Source organism: Oratosquilla oratoria, chromosome 22 (genome assembly GCF_046742065.1).
Source record: "Oratosquilla oratoria isolate Oo_2021 chromosome 22, ASM4674206v1, whole genome shotgun sequence".
NCBI lineage: Eukaryota > Metazoa > Arthropoda > Malacostraca > Stomatopoda > Squillidae > Oratosquilla > Oratosquilla oratoria.
Genome location: NC_134798.1, coordinates 48,050,378 through 48,077,911, shown reverse-complemented (window position 1 = coordinate 48,077,911; position 27,534 = coordinate 48,050,378). Strand labels below are relative to the sequence as shown.

The 27,534-nt window shown below is 39.8% G+C and overlaps 1 protein-coding gene across 3 annotated transcripts; it reads left to right on the top strand.

The window, feature by feature from the left end:
- Window positions 1-3,589: 3,589 nt before the first annotated feature.
- On the top strand, window positions 3,590-25,027 carry LOC143037542 (BRCA1-associated protein). Of its 3 annotated transcripts, none has more exons than XM_076205939.1 (14): window positions 3,590-3,728; window positions 5,404-5,561; window positions 7,757-7,901; window positions 8,112-8,171; window positions 8,951-9,071; window positions 9,227-9,416; window positions 13,006-13,141; window positions 13,883-14,009; window positions 15,414-15,557; window positions 16,424-16,538; window positions 19,058-19,243; window positions 19,979-20,113; window positions 20,423-20,536; window positions 22,012-25,027. In XM_076205939.1, the coding sequence occupies exons 3-14, from the start codon at window positions 7,760-7,762 to the stop codon at window positions 22,165-22,167; spliced, it is 1,626 nt and encodes a 541-aa protein (XP_076062054.1). In that variant the 5' UTR covers window positions 3,590-3,728; window positions 5,404-5,561; window positions 7,757-7,759; the 3' UTR covers window positions 22,168-25,027. The 3 variants fall into 3 exon arrangements, with proteins under 3 accessions (XP_076062054.1, XP_076062052.1, XP_076062053.1); XM_076205937.1 differs by lacking the exon at window positions 3,590-3,728 and adding an exon at window positions 3,967-4,403; XM_076205938.1 differs by lacking the exons at window positions 3,590-3,728; window positions 8,112-8,171 and adding an exon at window positions 3,970-4,403.
- Window positions 25,028-27,534: the final 2,507 nt, after the last annotated feature.

Sequence of the window (27,534 nt, the reverse complement as noted above, 5' to 3'; positions counted from 1 at the left end):
TACAGACTTATTGAGGGCTTTTTTGGTCAAGGCTTGTTTTGTATTTTAGTCAAGGGCGACTTCAATAACACCTGTTCCTCAAAAAAGAAAAAAGAAGAAAAAACAACAACAACAAATCTACTTATTAAGGGCTATTTTTTCAAGACCTTGTATTTCAGTCAGGACTGACTTGAATAATTCTGGTTTCCACAAAACAAAAAGAATAAAAAAAGACAATAAATCTGCTTCTTGAAGGCTATTTTTCAAGGCTTTTTTGTAGTTCAGTCGGGGTCGACTTGAATAACTCTGGTTTAAAAAAAAAAGACAACAAATCTGCTTGTTGAGGGCTATTTTTCAAGGCTTTTTTTGCATTTCAGACTTGAATAACTCTGGCTTCCAAAAAAGAAGAAAAAATACAACAAATCTACTTCTTGAGGGCTATTTTTCAAGGCCTTTTTGCATTTCAGTCGGGGTTGACTTGAATAACTCCAGTTCCCGAAAAGAGGAAAAAATAAAAAATAAATCTGCGGTTCTTCCTATTTCTGACTGCTTGTTAAAGTCCTGGACAATTTTGAGGCCTTTGAAGCCTGTGAAGGCTTTCCTCAGCTGAATAAAATCACCTAGCGGCAGCAAAAAGACATATAGAGCCACCTATGAACGCTAAAACAGAAATAAAATTTCCAGAAGGCTTTTTGTCGTTACCGATTGCTCAGGTCCTGAAAAACAATATTTGAAAACTTGTCACAACTGATGCCACAAAGCCGTGATGGCTTTATCTATATTCCTCTCACTAAAGCGTCTCTACCTCAGCTGAATAAAATCGCCTGACGCTCCCTGTACAGTACTGAAAGAGCCAGGTTTTAGTAAAATTAATTATATTATTTATACTTATCACCTGCAGGAGCCAAGATAAGAGGGAGGGAGGGATGGGGGTGAATGGGAGTAGAGTATGTGGGGGTATAATGGGTGGGAGTGGATTTTATGTTTGTTTTTTGGCAACCTCCCTTGTAAGGGGAAACAAACGTTGGTATATGTATTATCTATCAATTCTATCATATCATATTGATTTTTTCTGCAAATCTTATTATGCGATAATTTCCTACAATATAAATGTACAAGTAACTCATGTCTATATTATTCATATAATCTATTTACCTTATTCATTCCTTACACTAACTTATACGATAATTTCCTACGATATATATTTACAAGTATCTTATGTCTGTCTACAAAAATAAAAAATACATTATCATAATCTCCACACCCTTATATAAAGATCCATTGTTAGCGATCACGGAGTAGTTTGGGGTGTTCTTGCACAAATCACCGCCGAAGGTTCAAAACAATCAATTGGTCAACTGAAGGATTTGAGACAATTGACAGGGGACTGCCCACCATCAGTTGTTCTGTCTTCGGGATTTCTCCCGTCTCCCATGACATCAGACGACCCAAACACATTTACTGTTTTGTCGGAATTATATAGTTTATGGAGATAATATCGTCCTGTTTTTTTATATATTATTTTTATTTTATTATTATTATAATAATTTTGTGAGGATAATATCAAATCTTAACAGATTGTCGGATGACTTTGCCCGTACGGATTTCACTAAAGTCCCAAGATTAGTATTGGTCACATAAAACAAAAGACATTACAGATTCAACGCAGGTGATCTATACGTGAGGAGATTTCACCAAACTTGTCTCCATACAAGATGGATTCACAACGAAATCCGTCCTGGATCCGTTGAGTTTGCTTCCAACTACTCGATCTAGAAAAAAATAAAAAACGGGGTTATCTTTACTTAAACTGTCAATTTCTAGAATATCACTTCACTGCTGACACAGCATAAAGGGAAGGTAGGTGTGTAGGAAAATGAGAGGAGGACTGAGTTTCAAAGCGGGTGTAATATTTTCTTGAGTTCTGTGTAGAAAATATTCGTCGCAGGTCGGGGAAACAGCACAGGGTAGAGGTAGGGGCGTTGAAGTCGATCCAATTTACCAACAAAATGGAAAAGGGAATTTCATAGTTATTGGCAGGGATGGGCAGAAAGTAGGAAAAGAAAATGGTGTGAAATAAACTAAAATAAGAATATATAGTGTGAGAGAAAGTAGGAAATGGAGTGAATTTCAGTAGAAGAAAAAGTATGTGTAGTTGTTCAGAGCTTGTGTGGTGTGTGTGTGTGTTGGTATGTATATCTACTGTATGTGTACGTTTGTGTGGGGAGGGGGTTCAGAGGTATTTCTCGCTTGTTAGACATAGGGCAATTGCACCAAAGAAAATAAAGCGTATACCTAAATATACACCATGAAAAATCACAAATAACAAGTGTAATCCAATCACGACTGATTCAAGAATTTAGAAAATTAATGTAAATGTCGAAAGTACCCCTTACCACAAAATACACCAACAGGGCCCCGATATGGGTAAGTGCCCCCCCCCCCAAACCACCTTCCACATCTGATGGTCACTAGCACGATTCACATGTAACATTCATCCACAAAACAACGTTTATACACACATCATTCATACACAAAACTCATGATAAATAAATCATGAATTAAAAGTACATTAAGGGAAGTTTGCTTTACCTTTTCACCAAAAGTGCCGCACCCCCAAAACGTGCCGCCCCGGGGCATTGCCCCCTCCCCCCTGCCCCTCCCCTTGTCGGGGCCCTGCACGCTTATGAAAGTAGCAGAACTGTGTGTTCGCACTCAAGATACAAACATTGCACTATCGACCTATCGGTTATGGTTTGAAAATGCTACAATTTACATACATGGCATTAAATCATATACGTAAAAAGGCACAAAACCATCAGTCATTAAATACACAAATCATTTAATTATGGTTGATCCAAGTCATGCAGTTTGTTCCTTGTTACTGTAGAACACGTGTTTTCAGCGCAACTGCAGTGTCTGCTAATACTCAAGGAATTTGTCAATATAGTCACTAGGGACTCGTGGGCGTCCGAAACTACAATACAAATCATCCAACATAGTCGTCTTGATAAAGACAGCCGATATATAAATTGTTCGACGTGACACCCATGTGAAATGTCGTACATTTTTTGTTAAATAACCCAAGGAAATACATACTGTTTAACGTGAACTAGTTACCAATCTTGGATCGTGCAAATATGTACTGCAGGAAAACGGTACAGTCATCACGGATGGTTTGTTTTGTTTGTGACGCTTCATTCGAGTGATTCATAAAATTCTGGGAACTGTTCGAGTTGCAATTTGTGGTTAAAGCTAAAAACGAAACGCTCAATTCCACATATAAATTAATTAAATGTAACAATGAATGCAAGCCTCATTAATATCTACATGTTGTAATATTCTATCAACTGTAATGAAAAATACCCTCCTCCTCTAGGGTACTGACTGCTTAACAAATATAAACATTACTTTAGGGACTTTAGTGTCACATAAATGGACCAGAGTCACGTAGCATTCTTCTATTGTATTTTGTAGACGAAAATTTATCCTTTGCAACCATATCGTGTGGAAAAAGTGGTGTCATTAAGGTGGTGAAGGAGAAGGAGAACAGAAGAATGGAGCGACTGTGAAATTTATAAACGTGGTCATTGTTCTTTTACTAAAGGAAATTGGTTTAAAAATGCTGCACGATTCTGGCCTGAAGGGCTGTTACTAAAATCACTCATATATTAATTACATCAGACAAAGGTCGACTGGAAAAGATACTACGGTACATCCAGCAAAGGCGGCAACAAAACTCCTCCGAGGTAAGAAATAACAAGCGGCATAACACTCATGCAATCAATATCCCATACGATTGGGGACTCTTATGTCTGAAGATTAATCTCCACTAAAAGAATGCCGATCATTTGACTTCTACTATCCCTCCTTTACCATCTGTGCGGTACGATGTTGTACTCAAAGATGGAAACGCTGTTTATCGGCGACGAAATACAATATCTATATTTGCTTGTATCGTGGTGGGTTTATTTCTTTACTCAGTCTTCGGTCTAAAGTCTAGACCCTCACCCATTCATACACCGAACTTGTGTTGTGATTCGAACTGCCGTTCATGAAACATTCATTTGAATCTATATTGCGTTTGAAATTTAATCTAATTATAATATGATTGATATTTTTGAAAAAAACAAGAGGGGAATTTTACGCATATTTTACGTATCAATGTAATTGAGGAACCATGGTCTGTGTTTATTGTGGTTTACTTGTTATAAACTCACACACTCGGACGAACAGTGACAATAATAAAACTGGCCCGATGCAAGGAAAACAATTACTACCATTAAAATCTTGCGCAATTGGATGAAAGTAGTGATATTTTCCAAATCCATTTATTTGAGTGAAAAATATGTCAGTCAGCTTGGTTGTTCTAAGGCTAGAGACAGCAGAAGGTAATCCAGTCCTGAAGCATATTGAATATAAAGGTAAGAATACTGATAGTTACAATCTGTTTTTTTTTTCATATATTTGTTTACTATTGCATTAGAGCCATACTAGTTTAAAGAAAAGGAAGTTAGAATTTACTTAAGTGGATTAGGCCACAGAACCCATTAGGGATATCATGATGGGAAGCAAGAGGGAGAAGTTGCCCCCATCCCTGGAAAATTGGAAAAAATTGTGGGAGGTTTGCAAGTGTTTAAAGTTGTCCAAACAATCAGTTATATAATTCAAAGGACAAGAGATCTGTAAACACGAATGATATTCTGATTAAGAAATAGTGTACAAAACTAGATTTAATGTAAAGACAATAGGTAAATAGTGTATCACTGTATGTTTACTGTTCTTTTTTCACATTACAAAAAATCCTGTGTTTGACCATGGATCCCACAATGGTACAATGATATTGTTTTGCATAGAATTGCACTGGAAAAGAAATCTTGGGTAATTTAAGTATGCAGTTAATTATATTATTTTTTTCATTGATAGAATTAGAGCCAGTGGTACTTGCTGCCTACTCCCTAACATGGAGAGGTGACAAGAAGCATGAAGGCCTTGCTAATGATGTTTTAATTGTAAAGCCTTTTCCCTTTTCTCCTACACTGATCACATTCATCATTCTTTGGGCTAGTAAGAAGTACAGTTTTCCAATGATAGTAGTATATAATTATGATTTCTTTTAATGAAGATACACGCACAACTTGATGGTGCAGTGGTAGCATTCGCAATCACCACTACAGCGGTCTTGGTTCAAATCCCGCTCAAGGCTGAAATAATTTCAGTATTACTGCACTGTTGAGTCATTACTCCAACTCTTGTGGGCGGGGAGTTGGGGTGTGTGTGCATGTAAGGTCACAGCATTACCCATAGATCGGTAATATATGAGCTCTGAGTTCTCATCCAGGAGGGTAATAGCTGTCAATTACAAGTTCAACACCTGATATTTACCTTTCAAGTTCAACACCTGATATTTACCTTTCTTTCCAGCTCCAAAGCTTTTGGACCCTTGCCGTTCTACAGACCGTGCAACAAGCCCCTCTGACTGGCCTGCCCTCGTAACAGACAAGTTGCTCTCAATTCATCGTGGGGAAAGGAATCCTGTGGAGATCACAGTTACAACATTAGATCAATTGTTTTTGAATGAGGTGGGTTTTATAAAGTTACTAGTTTATTGTAGGGGGTGACATCAATCAATATGCCACTCCTAGTCTCTTGCATGAAGCCCATGGCCCCCTGGTAACTGGCTACAGTCATCAGATTGGCCCATGATTTATGCAAAGAATGTAATTTCTGTTGTGTGGATAGAATGAGATTAGGGTGGTGTAGAGTAAAATATTCTGTATTTTCTGTGTGTAGTGGATGCATTTGGAGCAGTTGGGGTTTGTACCAACAGAACCCATGAGAGGGGAGTCCAACTAGTACTTTGTTTGGGACCCAAGAGTTAAGAAGGGCTCCGCAGCAACCATGCACTATCCATCCCCCCCTCAACAAGAAGTACTTTCTTCTACAGTCAGCCTGACATACATTTACATTCACACATAAAGACATCACTATACTTATCACACCACACTTACTTCTTTTTATTAGTATTTATTATTAGTTATTGTACTAGATTAACTGGACATCAAATCCTCAATTTTGAAAAAAAATATTTACATACCTTGGGGCCCCAAGGTGTCATACACTTCTTACAACATCAATCAACAAGTATTAGAGGGATTTAAGAAGAAAGCACCATCAGAAAGAACAGTTATGGTGGCCATATGCCATATCCATACAATGACAAGAATTGGCTGGAAGAGAATGCAAAGTATCCTAAAACAACTAATCATCTGGGATCATAACAATTGTCTAGTGGATCTCCTCAAGGAACAATACTCTCACCTGCAATTTTCAACCTCTTCTGTAGTTATTTCCCCACTCCAAATATAGAGCATAATGCTAAAACACTCACATATGCTGATTACTTAACAATAATATTACAGCACAGCAACTACAGTGCAGCTGTTAAGGACACTCAAGCATACTTAGATCAACTAGAACAGTAATTGAAGTAAATTAGAATAAAGGCCTCTTCATTAGAAATTAGAAATTTGCTCACCTTGGGAAACTGTGAATCAAAGAAACACCCAACAGTGAAATTGAATAGCCATCACCTTCCATTGGACAAGAGCCTCAACTTCTTGGGCCTCACCAAACTTCTTACTCCACCAAATTCCTTATTTCATTAACTCTTAATCCACCAAACACCCCCAGACATCAGCCCTACAGGGGAATCCATTCCACAACAAGCAAGAACCATACTCTATATATGTGTTCAGGCCACTAGATGCAATCACTGCACAGAAGACATTGAACACTTCACCATACTTTGCCCCACTTAAGCCTTACTTACACAACACAGTAGCCTTCCATGAATGATTTGTGGGCTGTTGCTGGTTACCTTGAAGTCATGGGTCCCCTGTAAGGGAGACCTGGGACAGTGAATTGATTGTAGTCTGTAGCCAGGCCATTTCTGTGTAGGGACTTTTTGTGTGGGATGGTGGTCTGATTGTAGTCGTGCCACTGTAGTTCTTACTATTTTTGGGTGTGATTTCTCTGTTGAGTTTATGTCTGATCGAGCCCAATGAAGTATATAATTTGTTGGTCTCTCTTGGTTTGCTTGTTTTTGTGATTTGAGTGTGTATGTTTTTGAATTGACATATTGTAGGGGTGCAGGGGGAAAATTATTTTGTTTATTTATTTTTTATTTGTTTATATATTTTTTATGTTATGTCACTGGGGTTATCTCTTAGTTGTTTTCAATGGGCTGTGCTTATATGATATGATGTGAGGGGTGAGAGAGCTCAAGGGTTTGTGCATAGAATTGTTTCCCTATCATTTTCATGTACTGGGCAATGAGAAGGATTTTTGTCTTGTGTGCATCTGATCAGTTGGGATTGTTTTTGTACAGCCTATTCGTCTGTGCTGAAAGTGAACAAGTTGAATGAGTAAGAGAGAGAATATCAGGCAAAGCTGAGAGAGTTATAGGATGTGGTAAAAAATAAAGGAGAAATGGGAATAGAGGGTGAATAGGTATGTTTCAAAGATGAAGTACTGAAATGTGAGAAGATGGTGTTTGGAATGAGGAGGATAGGAAGGAACAGGAGACGCTGTGAATGGTAGGACGAAGTGGTAAGGGCAGTGATGGCATAAATGTAGCGACCATAGTTTTGCAGTAACCTTTTGAAGTCTGCATTTGTCTTTCATTTTTATTCTGGCTGTTGTCAGATGATTTTGTTCATCCAAGAGAACTCTCTGAAGATGTCATGTAGTTAAAAAAAAATATCCATTTCTGCAGTGCATGGCATCAATGGATCAGGACACAGAAGGAGATAAAATGGAGGGACACAGTGTGGTAGGAGCTGGAGCCAAGGTTGAAGTTTCCAGTGGTGTCATTCATCGATCCAGTAAAGAATCCACTCCAGGAGCATCAAGCAAGGAAGGTATGATAATTTTGTTTCCTTTTGGCTCTTGATACATTGATTGTTTAGGAATATCTTGAAATAAGGTTCTAGTATTACTTGATCATATATATAGCTTTGTATTGAATTTGAGATACGTGCCAGGGTAGTTGTCCATATAGATGAAGTGCAGATGTACCCGAGTGTTATCACTGTAACACATAATTTCCCAAATCTACTCTCATTATGAAGGAAACAGATCCAAGAGAAGGAAAAGAAAGAGAAAAAAACATAAGTACATGCCTAAAAATGGTAATTAATAATGTGTTTTATTTTGCCTTATTTGATGGATTGTAAACATATGTCAAGTGGTGACGCTGAAGCAATGGAAGGTGGATGGATCCCAGGGGAAGTTTTTGGAGAGGAACCACTAGATCAATATCCCCTTGTTCTCTTTGATCCTTTAATGATGGCATATCTAGTGCTATTAGTCTGTCCTTTTATAACTTATCTTTAAGGCCGGAGATTATATATATCTCTTTCATTTTGTGGGTATGGGTGTTTATTACTGCTGTGTATTCTAATTGAGGATGTATTAGGTTGAGGTGAGGAACCTATGCCAGAGCTGTGGCTGAAGCTTTGTGCTTAAACTTTTGGGGTAGGTAACAGTCAGTGCTGGGAATTGGAGAGTACTGTGGGATTCAAACCCACAATTTAGCAAATGCGAGACCAGGACACTTCCAATTAGTACACCACCAGCATACGGCGGATTAGGGTCTATGATTTTTTTTTTTTTTCTTTAAGTAGAGGCCACCTTTATGCTATTCAAGAATTCATATAACCTTTCCCACAATCTTACTGATATGTTTGTCAAGTGACATGTCTTTTCTTATCAACACTCCCAGATGTATCCTAAATTTTGTATTTTATTCATGTCATGAGATTCTCTTTCATCTCGCACTTAAATGGGACATTTTGATATTGAAAAAGCCTCAGTGCCAAAGGATCACCTGACCTACTTTGCTGTTAATTATAACTGTTTAATAGATATGCCCTGAAATAAAATATTTTATGTATAACTATCTTACAAGGTACACCTGGTCCAAGTGATGATGGACGGCGTGGCAGAAATCATAAGGAACGTGTTACCTTTGTGTCTGGCAATCCTATGGTTGAAGTTACACATGGAATTCTACATTTATATAAAGAAAAGTAAGTCTTCAGCAAATTACATTTACATTAATTTATGATTCTTTGAAAATGGAGACTACTCATTGATAAAAAAAAAGTCATGTCGCTACTTTACCTCTGCATTTATCTTGTAAAGAAAATAGTATATATCTATATTGATTTTTAACTTTTTTCAGTACAAAAACAAGTTTAGATGTTGGCGAGTTTCGTTCAGAGATGTTGTGCATGTTGGCTGTTCCCTCATCCATGACCATTCATGACCTACTACAATTTACTGCACCATGCTACAGTGTTATTCAGCACATGAGAATAATACGAGACCCAACACCCAATCAGTATATGGTTCTTCTCAAATTCAGAAGTCAGGTTAGTGTGATGTATATGAAGAGAACCTATTTCATGCAACCTGTATATATGTATATGTATATATATATATATATATATATATATATATTTTTTTTTTTTTTCTTTTTTTTTTTTTACTGCCGTGAAGCTATTTCATTTCTTTCTGTGGCATCTCCTCTAAAACAAAGGGGTTATAGACTGTCAGACTGTCATGATTAACCAACATCCATACCAAGTGGTGGTACAAATGACAGGTAGACCTGCCAGATGGACAGAAGAGATCTTGTCCATTTTCAAAACCTGTTAACCCCCTCACCTCCATCTGAGGAGCTAATTGTTGGTCTCTGGGCTTGCCCATAAGATATCTCTCTAACAACTTTGAATGTATTTTCTCCACTCCTAAACACAAGGAGAGCTGACATCAGTGAATGCTCTCCTTGTTCTCCTCCTCAAAGAAGGCCACTCCATTAATGCACTGCTTTTGAATATCACCCAGTAAGGACTTGCGGGCATTAGCAAAAATGTGCTAACAGAGAGAACAGTAATAGTGGGAATAGTACTTGCACTGGCCTTTTGGGGGCCATGCCACTGGTTGGAATTGAGGTATATGGAGGTGCTTTAGGTGGAGGGCTGGTGGGTTGGGCATATTTTAGTCCATTTGCTATCTGTCGTCATCTTCTAGTGGTGCAGTCATAAGTGTGCTGGTCTTACATCATCCTGGATTCAAGCCTTGCACTACTTCTCTAATTCCCAGCATCTGTTATTTGACCCAGCAGTCCTAGCACATATGGCAAAGGTGATGGGTTCTGTCACAGCTATGTGCCTGCTGATGTAGGCTCCTTACCTTCAGTCCACCATCTCGGTGACACCACAGGAAGGCATAACTCTTCAGCTCTGCAGATATACATGGTCTCACTGAGTGACTTTACAGGAGTTACAAGGACAAATGAACAGCAACAGACTGATTGGTCCTTGCTTGGCTGTTTCTATACCTAATCTGTCATTAATACTATCATCACTATTATTATTATTACTTCATGAGATGACGGAGGGGAGGGGGTCGCTGATTAAATGAGGCGGCCTTGAGTGGATGTACTGTGTCTTGCTGCATTGCTTCTGACTCAGGGTGATGGGTGATATGCAGGGATGACCTGTCATCCAGAAGGAGCCAAGATGAGAGGGAGGGAGGGGTGGTGACTGGGAGTGAAATAGGTGGGAGTGGAATTAAGCCTTTTGACTTTGGCTGCCTACCTTGTAAGGGGGGAAAGAAACCCTTGATACATGTATGTATGTATTATTATTACCACTATCATTATTACCATTATTATTTATGGGCCAAACAAAAGGGCTAGCTAGACTGGTTTCTTGGTGGTCATGAGTCTTCTGGAAGAGAGATCCTGGGAGCAACAGATTGATTGATTGATTTCTATTTCTGTATGAGATTGTCTTGTTTTTTTTAAATATAGTAATAACTTTTCCCTTGATTTGTCCTCACTGGAAGTCAGCTGCAGTACTAAGGCACTCTTTTGTATCTATGGGAGAAATGAAAAGAAGAAGAAAAAAGAAAAAGAAAAAAATCTATGCAAAAATAAGTGTTTCTCTGCCTTGGAATAGTAGGAAGAGGTGGGGGGGGGGGTCAGTCTCCAGTCATTAGTCCTCCTTTTACAAAAAGGAGAAAAAAATAGTTAAAATTTGTAAAAAATAATTGCAGACCCAGCCCAGAGCCTAACTGCAAGCTCTTTTGGGCTTCACCTATAGGTAGAAGCAAGATTTTTCTCGATGTTTATAAAGTGAGATAGCAGGGACATGATTCTCTGATGTCCATCCTTTGGACACACCACAAGCAGCAGTGCACCATGGGTCTCCTGAGCACAAGTTTGTATCACTGTACTCAAAAGGGAACTAATATTTATTGCTTCCAGTCAATCAATCATTTAATCAATCATTCAATCAATAATCAATCAATCAGTCAACCTATTGCCTTGGATCTATCTTGCAGGAGATCCATGGCCCTTGGGAATGCAGCCATAACCTGGCCAGTCCACAGTCTACTTAGGGGAAGAGATTTTGTAGTGGTTTTTGAGATGGGTGAGTGTAAGCAGTGTAAGATAATGTGTTCAGTACCTTCCATGTGGTGACTGCATCTGGGGTAGCTTCTCCAATTATTGTGTGTGTATGTTGGTTGTTTATACACTCACTATCTGAGTTACGACCTAGATCGGTTCCGACCAACCGGTCGTAAGTCGAAACGGTCATAACTCGGACCGTATACATTCGAGGTGTATCCTCAAGGACATATGATGTAGAGCGTAAATCCAGCTCAAATGTTTAATTTGTGGCCTCATTGTAGAACATTCTCAGTGTATGCAAAATATCCAATACTCTGATTGTTATACTAAATAATAAATTAATAATGATAAATTAATAGGATAGGGTAAAGAAAAAAAATACATTACACAGGATTCTTATTAGAGACCGAAAATACAAATTAACACAAAGATACAAAATATAAAAAATAGAAAATATGCATGCAAAAAACAAAAAAATTAAAATCCACTTTTTGGTTGCACGTCATCTACACTTTCTTCGTGCGTACGGTCGAGGGAAAGATCAGGCAGTAGGTCTGGCGAGGCACCATGGGGGATCCGTTGGTATCCGCTGGTCGAGGCATAATTAATAAAAAGAGGTTGGTTGAAGTAATAAAGGCTTAATAACATTTAAAATAATTCCCTCAAATGTACATGAAAACAAGTACAAGATTCTCTTCTATGCACTGGGCTCAATCGTCGCCTCCCATGCGAAAACGTTCGGTCACTCTTTGTAAGAAAAGAACGATAATCATAGCATAACGTTATTTCATCAAAAAAATATTTTATGCATGGAATAGTACAGTGAAATATATTGTCTTATTGAATATAAGATATACTTCAGAACTCCAGGAATATCATAGACTTGGGTTAAAGCTATTTGTATCCATGTTCGTACACTACAGCTTTCGACTTTCGACCAATAGAGAACTCGAACCAGAATGAAAAGTACGAATGCAGGACTACTGTAAACCTACTCTCTGTCTTGGCTTTCGGGGAAGGGTGTATCACCGATCTGGCAAAACTGCCCTTTCTGACCATTCCCACCTGCCCTGATTATCGGTGGGAACTGGGAATCGAAATACGGTATAATATCAATTCCAGTAAAATTATGGTATATGGTAGACATCGTATGGTAGATGGTAGACACACACTAAATTATGGTAGAAATACCATAATTATGGCAGACAGCGCAACCTTGGTGAGATGCTGTGCTGTGCTGCCGTAACTGTAGTATGGGATGCTGGATGCCACGTGCAAACGTACAGTAAACCAGTAAACTCATAATATGTGGATGTAGGCATCTGCTGAATGTGGTCGTAAGTACGGGTGGACGTAAGTCGCACAGGTCGTAACTCGGATAGTGAGTGTAGTTGGCTTCACGGGTCTCATGCGCCCCTTTTTGAAATGAGTAATACCAGGAGTCATAATGTGTAGAAGATGCATACTTTTATATATGAATGTAGAAAATTCTTAAAGTTAGACCTGTTGTGGAAAAATCTAATTTCAGTCTCTTATTGCAGGAAGATGCCGATTTCTTTTATACCAACTTCAATGGTCAGAGCTACAATAGTTTAGAACCAGACATCTGTCATCTTGTGTACGTGGCACGAGTTGAGACAACCAAAGAATCTGATGGAGGAGGATTACCCATACCAGGTATTGAATTTTCTTGGAAATATTCCATACAAATTAATTGTTGATTCTTTTCCGCATCCATGGCACCAACGGTGGGTACCTGCAAGTGGTGGCTCTGCAAAGTGGTTGTCATGAAGGTCATCTCCATGCAGCACCAAAGACCTGGTTCTTAGTGTCCAGGCTAGACCCAAGAGCTCTTTATATTAACTTTTATTTCCTTCATCTTTACTCACAAGGAGAGCTAGCAACTGGCAACTGCTCCTTTCCTCCTTGTACTCTCAGCCACTCACATTGAAACAGTCCCACAATAGTACAACACAGACAACAGTCCAACATTTCTTCCCAGAGAGATAAATTATAGAGTCTGAGGACTATTGCCAGCTACTGTGGGACTGATGGTTACCAGTCAATGAAACTTGATGCAACAACAACTCCACATCCAGGGATGAGTGGATGTAGAGAGGAGTTGCTATATGGTGAAGAGGTAGGGGTAACCCAGCTTCAGCTGTGGGGCCCTTTTATGGAGGAGCTGTGCCTCACTGCATTGGACTTAATGGTGGAGTGTAAGCCATTTATGTTCAAGGTGCTGAGGTGTGAGGGGTGGTGTGTCTTTTAATATAAGGTGTATACTTTGACCTTGTCCCTTCCCATATATTATAAAAGGGATTACAGCCTTGGTGCCTGTATGCTTTATAATATGTGTATGACTTTAAATATCATAGGTAATGGTGATTTGATTGGTGAATCTTTACTCATTTGCAGGACACACTGAACTGCCAACATGTCCAGTTTGTTTGGAACGAATGGACGAGTCTGTGGATGGCATCCTCACCATCCTTTGTAATCACTCCTTCCATGGTGAATGTCTAGCCAAATGGGGAGATACCAGGTAAATACTTGTCATTCTGATTAATAACCTGGATCACCCTTCTAAGAACTTACATCTTCTAAAAAAAAAATGTGATAGATATTGTTGGATCCTAGGTCTCTTACTTAAGATCTGAAGTCTGGTCCAGGGAACAATTGCCAGCTCACAGGGGTTAAAGAAAAGTGGTTTTGTTTAGAGCTGCCAGAAACCCACAAAAATATCTAGATGAACTAAAACTGTGGTTGAGAAAAAAAAAAACAATAACTCTAAAATCATTGGTGATATTATTTACTTCAGACAACCATGAAACAAAGAAACACAATTTTTTGTTCTTTCTTCCTCTTCTAAGCTCCATTAAAGTCATTCATACTGAGCCAGCTTGTAGTTTGGGTAATGGCTACAATATTGAAAAAGTTTAGGTAACTTGTGTTGTGGGAAGTAGCTTACAACTAAGACAAAAATACATGTTTAACCCTGAATAGGGAACGTCCAAATTTATGATTTTGCATGGAAGTTGTACCACTTCTGGCACGCCCACTTTTAGAAACAATAAAAACCAAAGGTTTATGGGAAGAAGTGCTCCAAGTTATAAAGTAAAGTGGGTGTGCCAGAAGTGGTACAACTTCTATACAAAATCATAAATTTGGACGTTCCCTGTTTGAATGTGTTTTGAGATGAGGTGTCTGAGAAGTATGGCGGGGGTTACTAGGCTAGATAGAGTGAGAAATGAGGAGGTGAGGAGGAGAACAGGGTGAAAAAGGATTTGGGAGAGAGGGTTGATGAAAGAATATTAGGATGGTTTGGACACATGGAAAGAATGAGTGAAGAAAGACTAGTAAAAGAGGTATGGAAGGCAGATGTGGAGGGAGTGACCATGAGGGGACGTCCTAGGATGAGGTGGATGGATGGGGTGAAGGGGGCTTTGGGGAAGAGGGGAATGTCTGTTGAGGAAGGAAGGGAGAGGACGGAAGACAGAGGTGAGTGGAGAATGGTTGTATATGGATGATGTTGTGACTGCATGAGGAGAAATGGGCGGGGGGGTGGGGTAGTATGTGTGAGTAAATTTTGACGCAGCCCGAAGGGATTTCTCCCCGTCCTCTCCTTATATGCAAAGGGGGACGGAGAGGGGGGGGACGCCAATTAAATGAAGCGGCCTTGCTGTGGATGTACTGTGTCTTGCGACACTGCTTCTGACCCAGGGCGGTGGGCGGGGTGCAGGGATGACCCGTCATCCAGGAGGTGCTCAGATGAGAGGAAGGGTGGGAGGGGTGTGGAGTGTTTTTGGGGATGAAATGGGTGGGAGTGTTTTTATGCCTTTCCCTTTTTGGCTACCTCCCTTGGAAGGGGGAAAAAAGCCTTGGTATATGTATGTATGTATTAATTTGGTGAAAGTCAGTATTGAACATTATAATATTATTTCCATAGCTGCCCTGTGTGTCGATACTGCCAAATCCCTGAAGAAACACCAGACCAGCGGTGCTTGTCATGTGGGGCCTCCGACTCTCTCTGGATCTGTCTGATTTGCGGACATGTTGGATGTGGGAGATATGTGGGAGGTCATGCATACAGGTGAGTTTATTTGACCTGCATGATGGGTAACATAATGATGTATTTGATATGATATGGTTTAACGTCACAAATTCCTCCCATCAGAAGGCTAGGATGGTGCCCCTTACAGAGGGCTTTGTAGCATGGGATTTAATGAACCATACCCTTGGTTCAACTTTGCCAGTAGCAGGGTTCAAACCGCCATCCCCTCGACCTTCGCCACAAGTAATGACGCCCAAACCCACTCAGCCAGCGAGCTTTCCATATAAATGTATTTATTCTGTAAAATGTGCCATTGCTTGAAAAGATCAATGGATATATATTAGGAGTTATGGAATAGAGTATTTTTGCTCATGTCACTAGTCATTGTATCTGCCTTTCTATCATATTTGGTTGGATCAGAATAAGAACTAGTGTCGTACATTGCCATTGAGGTTCAGTTTTTCCACCTCTCCGCACCAAGTAGTTGTCCACAGAACTATCCCATTTAAGAAAATAGGGTCTATATCAATGTCTACTGTTTTCTCTGAATTAACTACATTCTTGCCAATTTGCTTTTTTGTAGTTTATGGATGATCTCTTGTATGTAGGTTGCATTTTCTCTAGTTCTACAGTAATATTTATTCAGAAATTATCTAATGGGAGATGTAGAGTTTCTCATATTGTTTGTGTCTGTAGGGAGGGTGATTACATTATAATGAGGGCACAGAAATGAGGGATAACAAAAGTCATAAAGTGGCTCAGCAGTCCTCTATTAATGCAGATAAGTCTGCAAAGTATGAAGTGTTGACTATTGTAAGTTTATAATCACCCTCAGTTTATGAATTTCATACACATGGCTAACAATGAAAAAAAAAATCTAGTACTGTTTTTTTTTTTTTTTCCAGGCACTTCATGGAGACAAACCACTTATTTTCATTACAAGTTGGGAACAACAGAGTTTGGGATTATGTACGAGACAATTATGTACATCGATTACTTCAAAATGATGGAGATGGCAAGGTTTGTTAATGTTCCTAGAAATATTGAAAACTGTCCAGCTCCATATACTCAGGGCATTTCCCCCTTATAAGGGAGGTAGCCAAGTCAAAAGGCATGCACCCACTCCTGTCCACCACCCTTTCCTCCCTCTCATCTTAGCTCCTCATGGATGAAGGGTCATCCCTGTAACCGACCTTTTGTCCTGTGTCAGAAGTAATGCAGTAAGACTTTTTTTTTCTTCTAATATTTAAAACTATAGGAGTTTTATATCTTGCAAGTGTAGTGTGTCATTAATGAGGAGGGGAATGGTGAATTAGACACTTAGAGGATTAGCTTTGGTATTGATCATGCTCATGATGTTTGTAAGTGACCTTATTCAAGGCATAGAGAATTGTAAAAAGAAATGTGTTTTACAATATATTGCATACATACATACATACATATACCAAGGCTTTTTCCCCCTTCCAAGGGAGGTAGCCAAAAAGGGAAAGGCATAAAAACACTCCCACCCATTTCATCCCTAAATACCCTCCACACCCCTCCCACCCTTCCTCTCATCTGAGCACCTCCTGGATGACGGGTCATCCCTGCACCCTGCCCACCGCCCTGGGTCAGAAGCAGTGTCGCAAGACACAGTACATCCACAGCAAGGCCGCTTCATTTAATCGGCGACCCCCCCTCTCCGTCCCCCTTTGCATATAAGGCGAGGACGGGGAGAAATCCCTTCGGGCTGCGTCAAAAATTTACTCACACATACTACCCCCCCACCCCCCCACCCCGCCCATTCCTCCTCATGCAGTCACAACATCATCCATATACAACCATTCTCCACTCACCTCTGTCTTCCTTCCTCTCCCTTCCTTCCTCAACAGACATTCCCCTCTTCCCCAAAGCCCCCTTCACCCCATCCATCCATCTCATCCTAGGACGTCCCCTCATGTTCACTCCCTCCACATCTGCCTTCCATACCTCTTTTACTAGTCTTTCTTCACTCATTCTTTCCATGTGTCCAAACCATCCTAATATTCTTTCATCAACCCTATCTCCCAAATCCTTTTTCACCCCTGTTTCTCCTCCTCACCTCCTCATTTCTCACTCTAATCCAGCCTAGTAACCCCCACCATACTTCTCAGACACCTCATCTCAAACACATTCAAACTCCTTCTCTCTTCTTCTCTTATGTTCCACATTTCTGCCCCATAACAGTGCTGTTGGCACAATCACTCCTTCATACAGTCTCCTCTTCGCATCCATTCCCAAATGTCTATTCCTCATTACACTCTTTAAACCACCAAGGCATTTACTCGCTTCTCTCAATCTACATTCTACCTCCACCTTCACTCCACCTTTTCCTGCTACATTTGCACCCAAGTATCTAAAACTATCCACTTCCTCCAGTCGCTCTCCCTTAACCCCTTCCATACGGTGCCGCACACGTAGGCGTCATGGACTTAGATCTCGGTGGCAGCAGCCAATGCCAGCCGTACGACGTGTCGTAATAATACTCGCATCATAAAATATAGTCACCGCTTACATCGATCGTTCTCTCTTCACCCGTGAATTTTGATAACCATAGAAAATGCGATTACAAAAGAATTAGAAAGAATGTCATTATGGAGGGGCGACTACAATAAATATAATCAAGACGCCGATATGGCAGCCTCGCGAATACACTCGCTCCCCATGACGCGTACGTGTGCGGCACCGTATGGAAGGGGTTAATGTTCACTTCCAGTCTACTGCCACTTTCACCCCTTGTACACCTCATCACCTTACTTTTACCCACATTTATCTTTAGCTTTCTTCTATCACATACTCTCCCAAACTCTGCCACCAGCTTCCTCAATCCCTCCTCTGACCCTGCCACAAGCGCAGTGTCGTCCGCAAACAACAGCTGGCTCACCTCCCACTTTTCTCCATTTTCTTTAACCATCTCCAATCCCTGACTCACTACCCTAGCATTCACCTCTCGCACCACCCCATCCATGTATAAGTTGAACAGCCAGGGCGACATAACGCATCCTTGACGAAGTCCCACCTTTACTTCAAACCACTCGCTCTCTCCATTTCTAATCCTAACAATATATTGCAACCTCCATTATTCAATGGTTCCCCAACCTATTAGTTTGGTTAAATCATATATCATATCTGTGTCTTGCTGCATTGCTTCTGACCCAGGGCAGTTGGTGGGAGACAGGAATGACCCTTCATCCATGAGGAGCTAAGATGAGCGGGAGGAAAGGGTGGTGGATGAGAGTGGGTGTGTGCTTTTTGGCTTGGCTCTCTCCCTTACAAAGTGGAAAAAGCCCTTGGTATATAGATAGAGACAAATCATATTTAGCCAGAATGAAATGCATAATGTTTAATGCCATATTTGTTGGAGTTACTGATAAATATGAATGCTTATAACCCTTCAATTTACAGGTGGTGGTATATAGAGAGACAAATCATATTTAGCCAGAATGAAACATATAATGTTTAATGCCATATTTGTTGGAGTTACTGATAAATATGAATGCTTATAACCCTTCAATTTACAGGTGGTGTCTTATGAGCGAATGAGTAATTCCCCTGTAGCTGATACGAAGGAGGAACTAATGCAAGGGGAAGAGAAGCTTAATGCTTTACAGCTTGAGTACACGCACCTACTCTCCTCACAGCTGGAGTCACAACGGCAGTATTTTGAAGCCAAACTTTCATCTGCTCTGGAGGAATCAGTAAGAGATGTAAGTTCATCACAATTTTTTATTTAATGTTTCATTGGAATGCATAGAAAGTTGAAGAGTTCATTAACAGAATTAAGTAATTTTAATTCTATTTGGGATTTTCAAGGATAGGAGCAGCCCTCGGTATTCAATGGTTCAGACTTGAGTATTTGTCGATATGTTCGTATAGTGTTTGAGGCTTTGTAACTGAAAGGCTTGATTTTTTTTTATTTATATGTGAATTAGTACACCACCAATGCATGTGTGACACATAGAAACAAGGAAAACCATCTTATGGACTGGAAGAATGCAGAGCTGCTGGTACGAGAACCAGACAAAACCCGCAGGAAGTGTTTAGAAGCAGCGATCATTCAAGGAACGAACACTATTGAACAAAATAGGGGCATGTTCAACATCTCGCCCCACATAATTCCCCTAATACCCATGGCCAGCAAAATTTTAGAATATTTAAACCATCCTGTGTGAACATTTCGCCCACGGACATTTGGGCCAGCATTCTCAACCTCTCCCAGTGTTCGATCCCCCCCCCTTCTCCTCCTCCTCTTCTTTCTTCCCCCCCTTCCTTCTTTTCTCTCCCCGTTCCTTCCTTTCCCTTTATTTAATCTCAAGCATATGTATCTCAACTTGTACTTGAAAAAGCTGTAATAAGTGAAACGTCATACAAATAAAGGCTCCGTCCTCATATGGTGTTTAAAACTCATCAGTTTACTTATTTTTAATGTTTTCCTCCTTCAGGCTGAAGAATTTCGTGAAATGGGACGAAAAGCTATGGAGGGAATGGAAAAGGCACGGAGTGCATTAACAGTATTGGAAAAGGAGAAGCAGGCACAAGATAAGAAATTACAAGGCCTTTCACAAAAATTGTCAATGGTGATTATGGATTTAAATGGTCATTTATGTGTGATTGTGTGTATGCATATGTGATGTATATACATGCTGTGGATGTGCTGTGTCTTGCTACATCGCTTCTGACCCAAGGCAGTGGGTGAGATGCACACACCAACTTATTTATTTTTCCTTCAGAATCAGCCAACAGCAAAGTATTGTCTACAGATAACATGTGACTCATTTCTCATGACCTGTATTTATCATCACTCAAAGTTGAAGTAAAGCTTGAAGGACAAAATAGTTGTGTGTGTGTTGTAATGTGCTCTTTTTCACCATGTATTTTTTTTGCAGTTAACTAAAGAACTGGAAACAGAGCAGCACCTCAATATGTCATTAAGAGAGAACAAAAAGGAGTGGGTCTCAAAAATAATTGACCTTGAAAAAGTTGTGCAGCAGAAAGACCAAGTAAGATAATTATTGTTTTTATTTGTAGGTTCTAATGTCATTAATCCTGGTTTGTATTTCATGGCATTTTAATTTTCTTTACTCCCAGTGTAAAATTTTGCTTGCTACATGACTAGATTTGGGTTTGATTTATTGTGATGCATGAGGTGGAATGGGCGGGGGGATGGGGAGTGAGGTAGTATGTGTGAGCAAAATTTGATGCAGCCCGAAGGGATTTCTCCCTGTCTTCTCCTTTTATGCATGGGGGGACGGAGAGGGGGGGGGTCGCCGATTTAATGAAGCGGCCTCGCTGTGGATGTGCTGTGTCTTGCGACACTGCTTCTGACCCAGGGCAGTGGACAAGGTGCAGGGATGACCCGTCATCCAGGAGGTGCTAAGATAAGAGGGAGGGTGGAGGGGTGTGGAGTGTTTTCAGGGATGGAATGGTTGGGAATGATTTTATGCCTTTTCCTTTTTGGCTACCTCCCTTGTAAGGGGGAAAAAACCTTGGTATATGTATGTATGTATGTATTATTATTATTTTTTTTTTGTTGGGGGGGGGGGGCTAATATCAGATGATTTAATCTATTGTGTGGTACACCTATATTAGCAAAGGAATTAATCTTTAACCCGCTAAGACCGACAGGCCTTAAATAGGGCTGCATCGCAAACGTCCGACAGGCCTTAAATGGGGCAGCTACTTTCAGCGCTAATAAAAACCGCGCTAAAATTGGTAGCACTGCTATATTTGGCCATGACATAGTCCTATGGTAGTACTGTAGGCTAGCAGGAAGTAAACTGCTCTCGCCAGCCAGTGTGTCGCAAAATTTTGTGAGAGGCGTGCGCATCGTGTCACGGCGAGAATTTTTACGTATTTACTTATTTACGAAACTATTATTTACAACTATGCATCTGGTGGTGACCATAAACGTGCCAAAAACGGCATCAACAACCCCTGTTGTTAGTGCACGAGGTCGGGCAAAGCGGGATTCTGTGAAGCCAATCGTGTCCACCCAGCACTGCGTGCCGCCGCCAGAGAGGCGGAGAGTTGCCGCTACCACAATCTTCTCCAACTCTCGGTAATTATTCCGAGACAACTATGGTGAGTAGAGCAATAAAAACTTGTAGGATGATGCATTGTCATGTCTACTAACAGCAGATTTTTTTCCAGAGTAATTCATAAGAGTTGATTTTTTTTATGATAATTGCGGTACTGGGAGATTGCTAAATTTTCGGCCGTCGGTCTTAGCGGGTTAATTGACCTTTTGTTATCCTTGTTAAGGATCATTGCTTATCTACCTTTCTGTAATTTCTCAAAGTTGTACCATATATAGAAATTGTCTTGTTATCCCCTTTTCAAGTATTCTCTTAAGTACATAGTATAGTTCTTGTATTCTCTCAAGTACATAATATAGTTCTTGTTTTCTCTTGAGTACACAATACTTAATTTGGAAAAAAGTGTTATTTGTTGTCTTATGTGTTTATCCTTTTTCCAGACTATCACAGAGCTTCAATCACAATTAAATGACATTATGGCTCATATGGATGCACTTTCAGCAATCAATAGTAATCCTGAGCTTCAGGGAGGTGCTATAGTTATCAGAGAAGGGCAGAGCAGAGAAAGAGGAGCAAGACGTAAGCATAGAAAGTAGTCCAAGGAGGTAAAAAGAACTGATTCTGAGTGATATCGTACAAAGCTCTGAAACCCCCATTTGAAAAGAGGTCAATTTAATAAATTATAGTGCAGTGAGGAGGAACAACCTGTTTGAGGAACAGAATGTGGTACCTTAAGGGAAGACGTGAAAGAACATCGATCTGATTATAAATGAGTTGCTGCAGTGAAATTCTAAACTGGAGCAACCCCAGAAAAGTGATGTATGCAATATCGTGACCGTTTCACCCTTTAAGGAATGTTGTCTGCTTTAAGGATTTATTCTGACGGATGCTAGATAATTCTTTTCAATTTCTCTCCGGAGAAACCTCCACTTTTCTGTGTAGACTCGTTTAAAAGACTTTTATTGAACATATTGGGGAGTGTTATTGCGTTTAAGAATCTTAAATGTGTTTTGAAGGATACAGAAGTATTTTATAGTTTCAAGTTTCAGCTTTTTAGAATGGTGTAGAATTTATAGTGGGTCTTACTTGAATTTAGGAGTATGAAAAGTCCACATTAACTGATTTTATTAATTTTGTTTAAAGGGTGTGAATGAGTTGGTGCCTTGAGTTTCACTAGTGGAAAGCCTATAGGCCCACAGTGGCTGGAAACCGTCTTTTGGAGTTCCAAACAGGTCTCACTAGAAAGAAATTTTGGACTGTTTTCAGTGTTGCAGTAGTGTCACCAGCCGAAAGTGGAAAGGGAAGGGCAGCAGCTGTTGGGTGTCAGCTCTCTATATGTGAAAAAATGTAAGAAATACAGTTGAAGTCAATAAAAAAAAATCTTGAACCCGGTCCAGAGACTGAGTGTCAGCCCCCCAGGGCTGCACCTCCTGATGGAGGTGAGGGGGTTGATGGGTTTTGAAAATGGGCAGCTTCACTCTCCGTTTTGCAGGACATACAGATACACATCATTTGTGACTTTTTAGGGATGTTGAATGAGTTTTAATGTGTGTGAAGTGGGTGTGTGCTTTGAATTAGGCACTCCCCTTACAAGAGGAAAATAACCTTTGGTATGTATATATGTGTATATGTATTTTGTTTTAGTTCAGATTTTGATAGGAATTTTATACTTGTACAGTATAGTTATAGTCATGACAACTTCGTTTACTTTTGCATCAAAGGTACTTATTTGAAAGGACCTAAAAAGATGAAAAAGAAAGTTCTTTGGGATATCCCAGTAGTAAGCTTACAAAATGGAAATTGAATCATACTTTGTAGAATGATTTCTGTTGCATCTTTAAAATAAGTTTTTGTATATTATTTTTTTTCTTTAACCCCTTGAACCCAATGATGTCTTTGGCTGATTATGTTGACAAAATACTGGTTTTGTACAGTCAAGGAGCACGCTGAAGATGAAATAGGGTTTTCGGTTGAATGAAATGGCGCACCCCTGGTTTTCCCGTCATCTCAATAAATTTGTCCGACATTAATCTGAATATAATCTAAGGGTGTCACCAGGCTTTTAGTCAATGATATAAAATGAAAGGTGCTAAATGGGTTTAAAATGCTTATGAAGCGGATGTGTACTTTAACTTGGCCACCTCTCCTTATTAAGGAAAGGGCCTTAGGTATATGTGTATGTTTATATGTGAATATGTATATCAGTTGATTGGAAAAATAAGAAAAGCAAGGAAGGCAAGAGGTGCTGAAGGTGAGCAAGTTGGATTGAGAAGAAGAAAGAGGAAGAATCCTAGGCAATGAATGGTGGATATATATGTTAAAGGGGTCATTGAATACAAGAATATTGTGTGTTGAGCAAAAAGAGTGCAAAAGATAAGAGTGAATGGAGTGTGTTTGTAAATAGATGAAGAAATCACGTGCCCCTAAGGGATGTTATTCTTGTCTGCTCCATAGATTTTTCAAATAGATAAAAGGTTGAGGATTCTTCTTCATATAATGATTTAGTGAGGTAGCTCTGGTGGTTAAGCCCTACTGTTCAAGTGCTTTATCTTGCTGCATTGCCTTTGACCTGAGCAGTGTGGTGGAGGACCAAGATAACCTTTCATCCATGAAGTACTTTTGGGTGGGTGCACAATGGTCATTGGGTGGTTGTAATTTTGTTTACTCAGCCACTCCCTTGCAAGGCCTTTTGGTATGTATATATAATATGCAGGATGTGTTTTTCATAACCATTTAGGTTAATATTTAGTCTGAGTCATACAATTTCTGCTAAAGTCAAAAGAATGTGTGAAATTGAAATGTGTGATATTTTGTGTAACTCATATGTTACATAATTATGTTGTACAGTATTGATACTATACTACTGAGTACTTTTAGATTTTATAACCAAGTGTCTAGTCTGAAATCTTTGTACCTGCTGGTTAAGGTGTGAGTACACTTAACTGATTAAAACATGATACAAAAAAATCTTGTCATTAACAAAACTGGCTACTCATGTGAAAATTGGGTTGCATATAGAATTGCAGTCTTATGTGCATGAAAAGTGTAAAATGCCGGTTCATTTAGTGATGAGTTTGATATACTTGTTAAAAGAGAAGGGATTGTTAATTGTTGTTAATTTGCACCTTGTGGTTTATATAATCTCTGTAATTTTAAGTTTCTCGTACTAAAGAAATGCAGATTCTATATTAACGCAGGCAAGTCATGTGCAGTTATTCAAACCCCTCAGAATTTCTACAATGTAGAAAAACGTATTATTTACAACTAGCCTTTTTTATATGAAGACTTTGTTTACAAATTACTCTGAACTCAAGAATAGCTTAAAGACAGGTAGGGACTGAAATAGTAAAAACCTTTGGTATTTTGTATTGTAATGATAGAATATTCAGCAGAATTTAGATACTTGGAATGTACAGGCACATGTAATTGAAATAAAGTTGTGATGGTGCAGTGGCACACATTTTTTATTAACCTTGAAATCATGTACCATGTATATAAATGGTACATATGAAACTAATACTGCACTTACCCAGTTAAACAAGTACATACATACACCAAAGTTTTTTTTCTCTTGGTAGGTAGCCAAAAAACAAAGGCATAAACCACTCACACCCACTTCATATCTTAACATACTCCACTCTTGTCTTGGCACCACCTGAATGATGGGTCATCCAAAGTAAAGGTAAAGTTAAACAAGTAACCTGGATATAGCAAGTTACTGCCACATCTCTATGTGTACCAACAGATCTTGTTATGAGATATGTACCTTATATGGCTCCAGAACTACACAAACCAACATTCCTGGGGGTTTGCCAAGTCCAAGAAGCTGAGGATTGCTAGTTTGTGGTTCCTGAGTCATGAATTGCATTGTTGGCCATGATATTCCAGGCCTGATTGTACTAGCAAGGAGATTCTTGTACCTGTTGGAAAACCCAGCACTTTACCTTCCTCTCAATTCAACTCATTCCTCATTTTCCAAAACATCTTTCCATTCTTTTAAAAATTCTCAAACACCAATCCCACTTCTGATCTCTCCTCCTCAGCCCACCTTATTTCCCCATGTTGCTTTCACCATTGTTACTCCATATTTCTCATATACTTCATAATTTCTTCTTTGCAACCATTTTTCAAATACTCATTTCTTTTTCTGCTACCACCACCACCCTTAGCTTCTTCATGTGAACATTCACTGCCTCTCCTGTTCCTTCCCATCCTCATCCCACACACTATCTTGAAATATATCCTTTATTTTTTCTACTTCATCATGCACATAACAGATGAGGAGGGAGGATCGCCATGTAAATGAAGTAGACTTGCTGTGGATGTGCTATGTCTTGCTACATTGCTTCTGATCCAGGGAGTGGGCAGGAGACAAGGATGACCCTTCATCCATAAGGAACAAAGATGAAAAAGAAACATGGGAGTGGGTGTGTGCCTTGGCTGGCTATCTCCCTAATAAAAAGAAAAAGGCCCTTGGTATATCTCTATACACCAAGGGATTTTTCCCACTTAAAAAGGTTACCAAGTCAATAGGCACATACCCACTTCCATTCACCACCCTTTCCTCCTTTCTCATTTTGGCTCTGTAGGTGAAGGGATCATCCCTGTTTCCTGCCCACTTCCCTGGGTCAAAAGGAATGCAGCAAGACACAGCACACCCACAGCAGGGCTGCTTCACTTAATTGGCGATCTCCCCTCTCATAGAAAATATGGTAGAGGAGACGGAGAAATCCCTTTGGGCCATATCAAAATATCATTCACATGTAACCACTCCCTACTCCCCCCATCCCCTCTCCTCCTTACATCACAGTATCATCTATACACAGCTATTCTCCACTCACCCCTATCTCATGCCTTCTCCCTTCCTTGTTCAGTAGACATAATCCTCTTGCACAATGCCCCTTTCACCCCATCCATGGTCATTCTCTCAAGTTCACTCCACCCACCTCTGCCTTCCACACTTTTTACTAATTTTTTCCACTCATTATTTTCATGTGTCCAAATCATCCCAATGCTTTTTTTTGTCAACCCTATCTGCCATCTCCTTTTCCACTCCAGCTCTCCTCCTCGCCTCATTTCTCACTCTATCCAACCTACCCCTACCATACTTCTCAGACATTTCATCTCAAACATATTTAAACTTCTTTCTGCCTCTCTTAAATTCCTAGTCTCCACCCCATACAATGTTGTTAACACAATAACCCCTTCATGTAATCTCTTTACATCCATTCTCAGATGTCTATTTCTCATGCCATTTCTTAATCCCCCAAGTTATTTACTTGTTTCTCTCAGTCTACAATTTACCTCCACTTCCATTCCTCTTTATCCTGTCACATGTGACCCCAAATACCTAGAACTATCCACTTCCTCCAATTTCCAAGACAGTGCCATCTTCTCACCTCGTACATCTTATCGGCTTACTTTTACCCACATTTACCTTCAACTTTCTCCTATTGCATACCTTCCAAAATCTGTCAATAACTGCCTTATTGCCCCCTCCAACCCTGTTACAAATACAGTGTTTTCAGAAGCAACAAATGGCTCACCCTCTGATTCTCTCCATTTTTTTTAACCATCTCTAGCCCCCTGCTCATTATCATCACATTTACCTTCTGCACCACCCCATCTATGTGCATATTGAACAAACATGGCAACGTGACACAGATCCACCTTTATCTCAAGCCACTCTCTCCATTCCCAATTCTAACACAGGCTTTACTACTCTTGTAAAAACTCTTGATTGCCCTTAACAGCTTTTCCCCAATTCCATATATCTGCAACCTCCCAGTGCCTTTCTGTCTACCCTGTTATAAGCCTTTTCCAAATTTGTTTACTAAAACTTTCTCAAAGGGGTCTTACCACAAAAATCTGATTCACACACACCCTATCTTTCGTAAACCCACACTGCTTCTCACCAATTACTCCCTCTGTTTCTTTCCTAATCCTCTCAAAACCTTCCCATT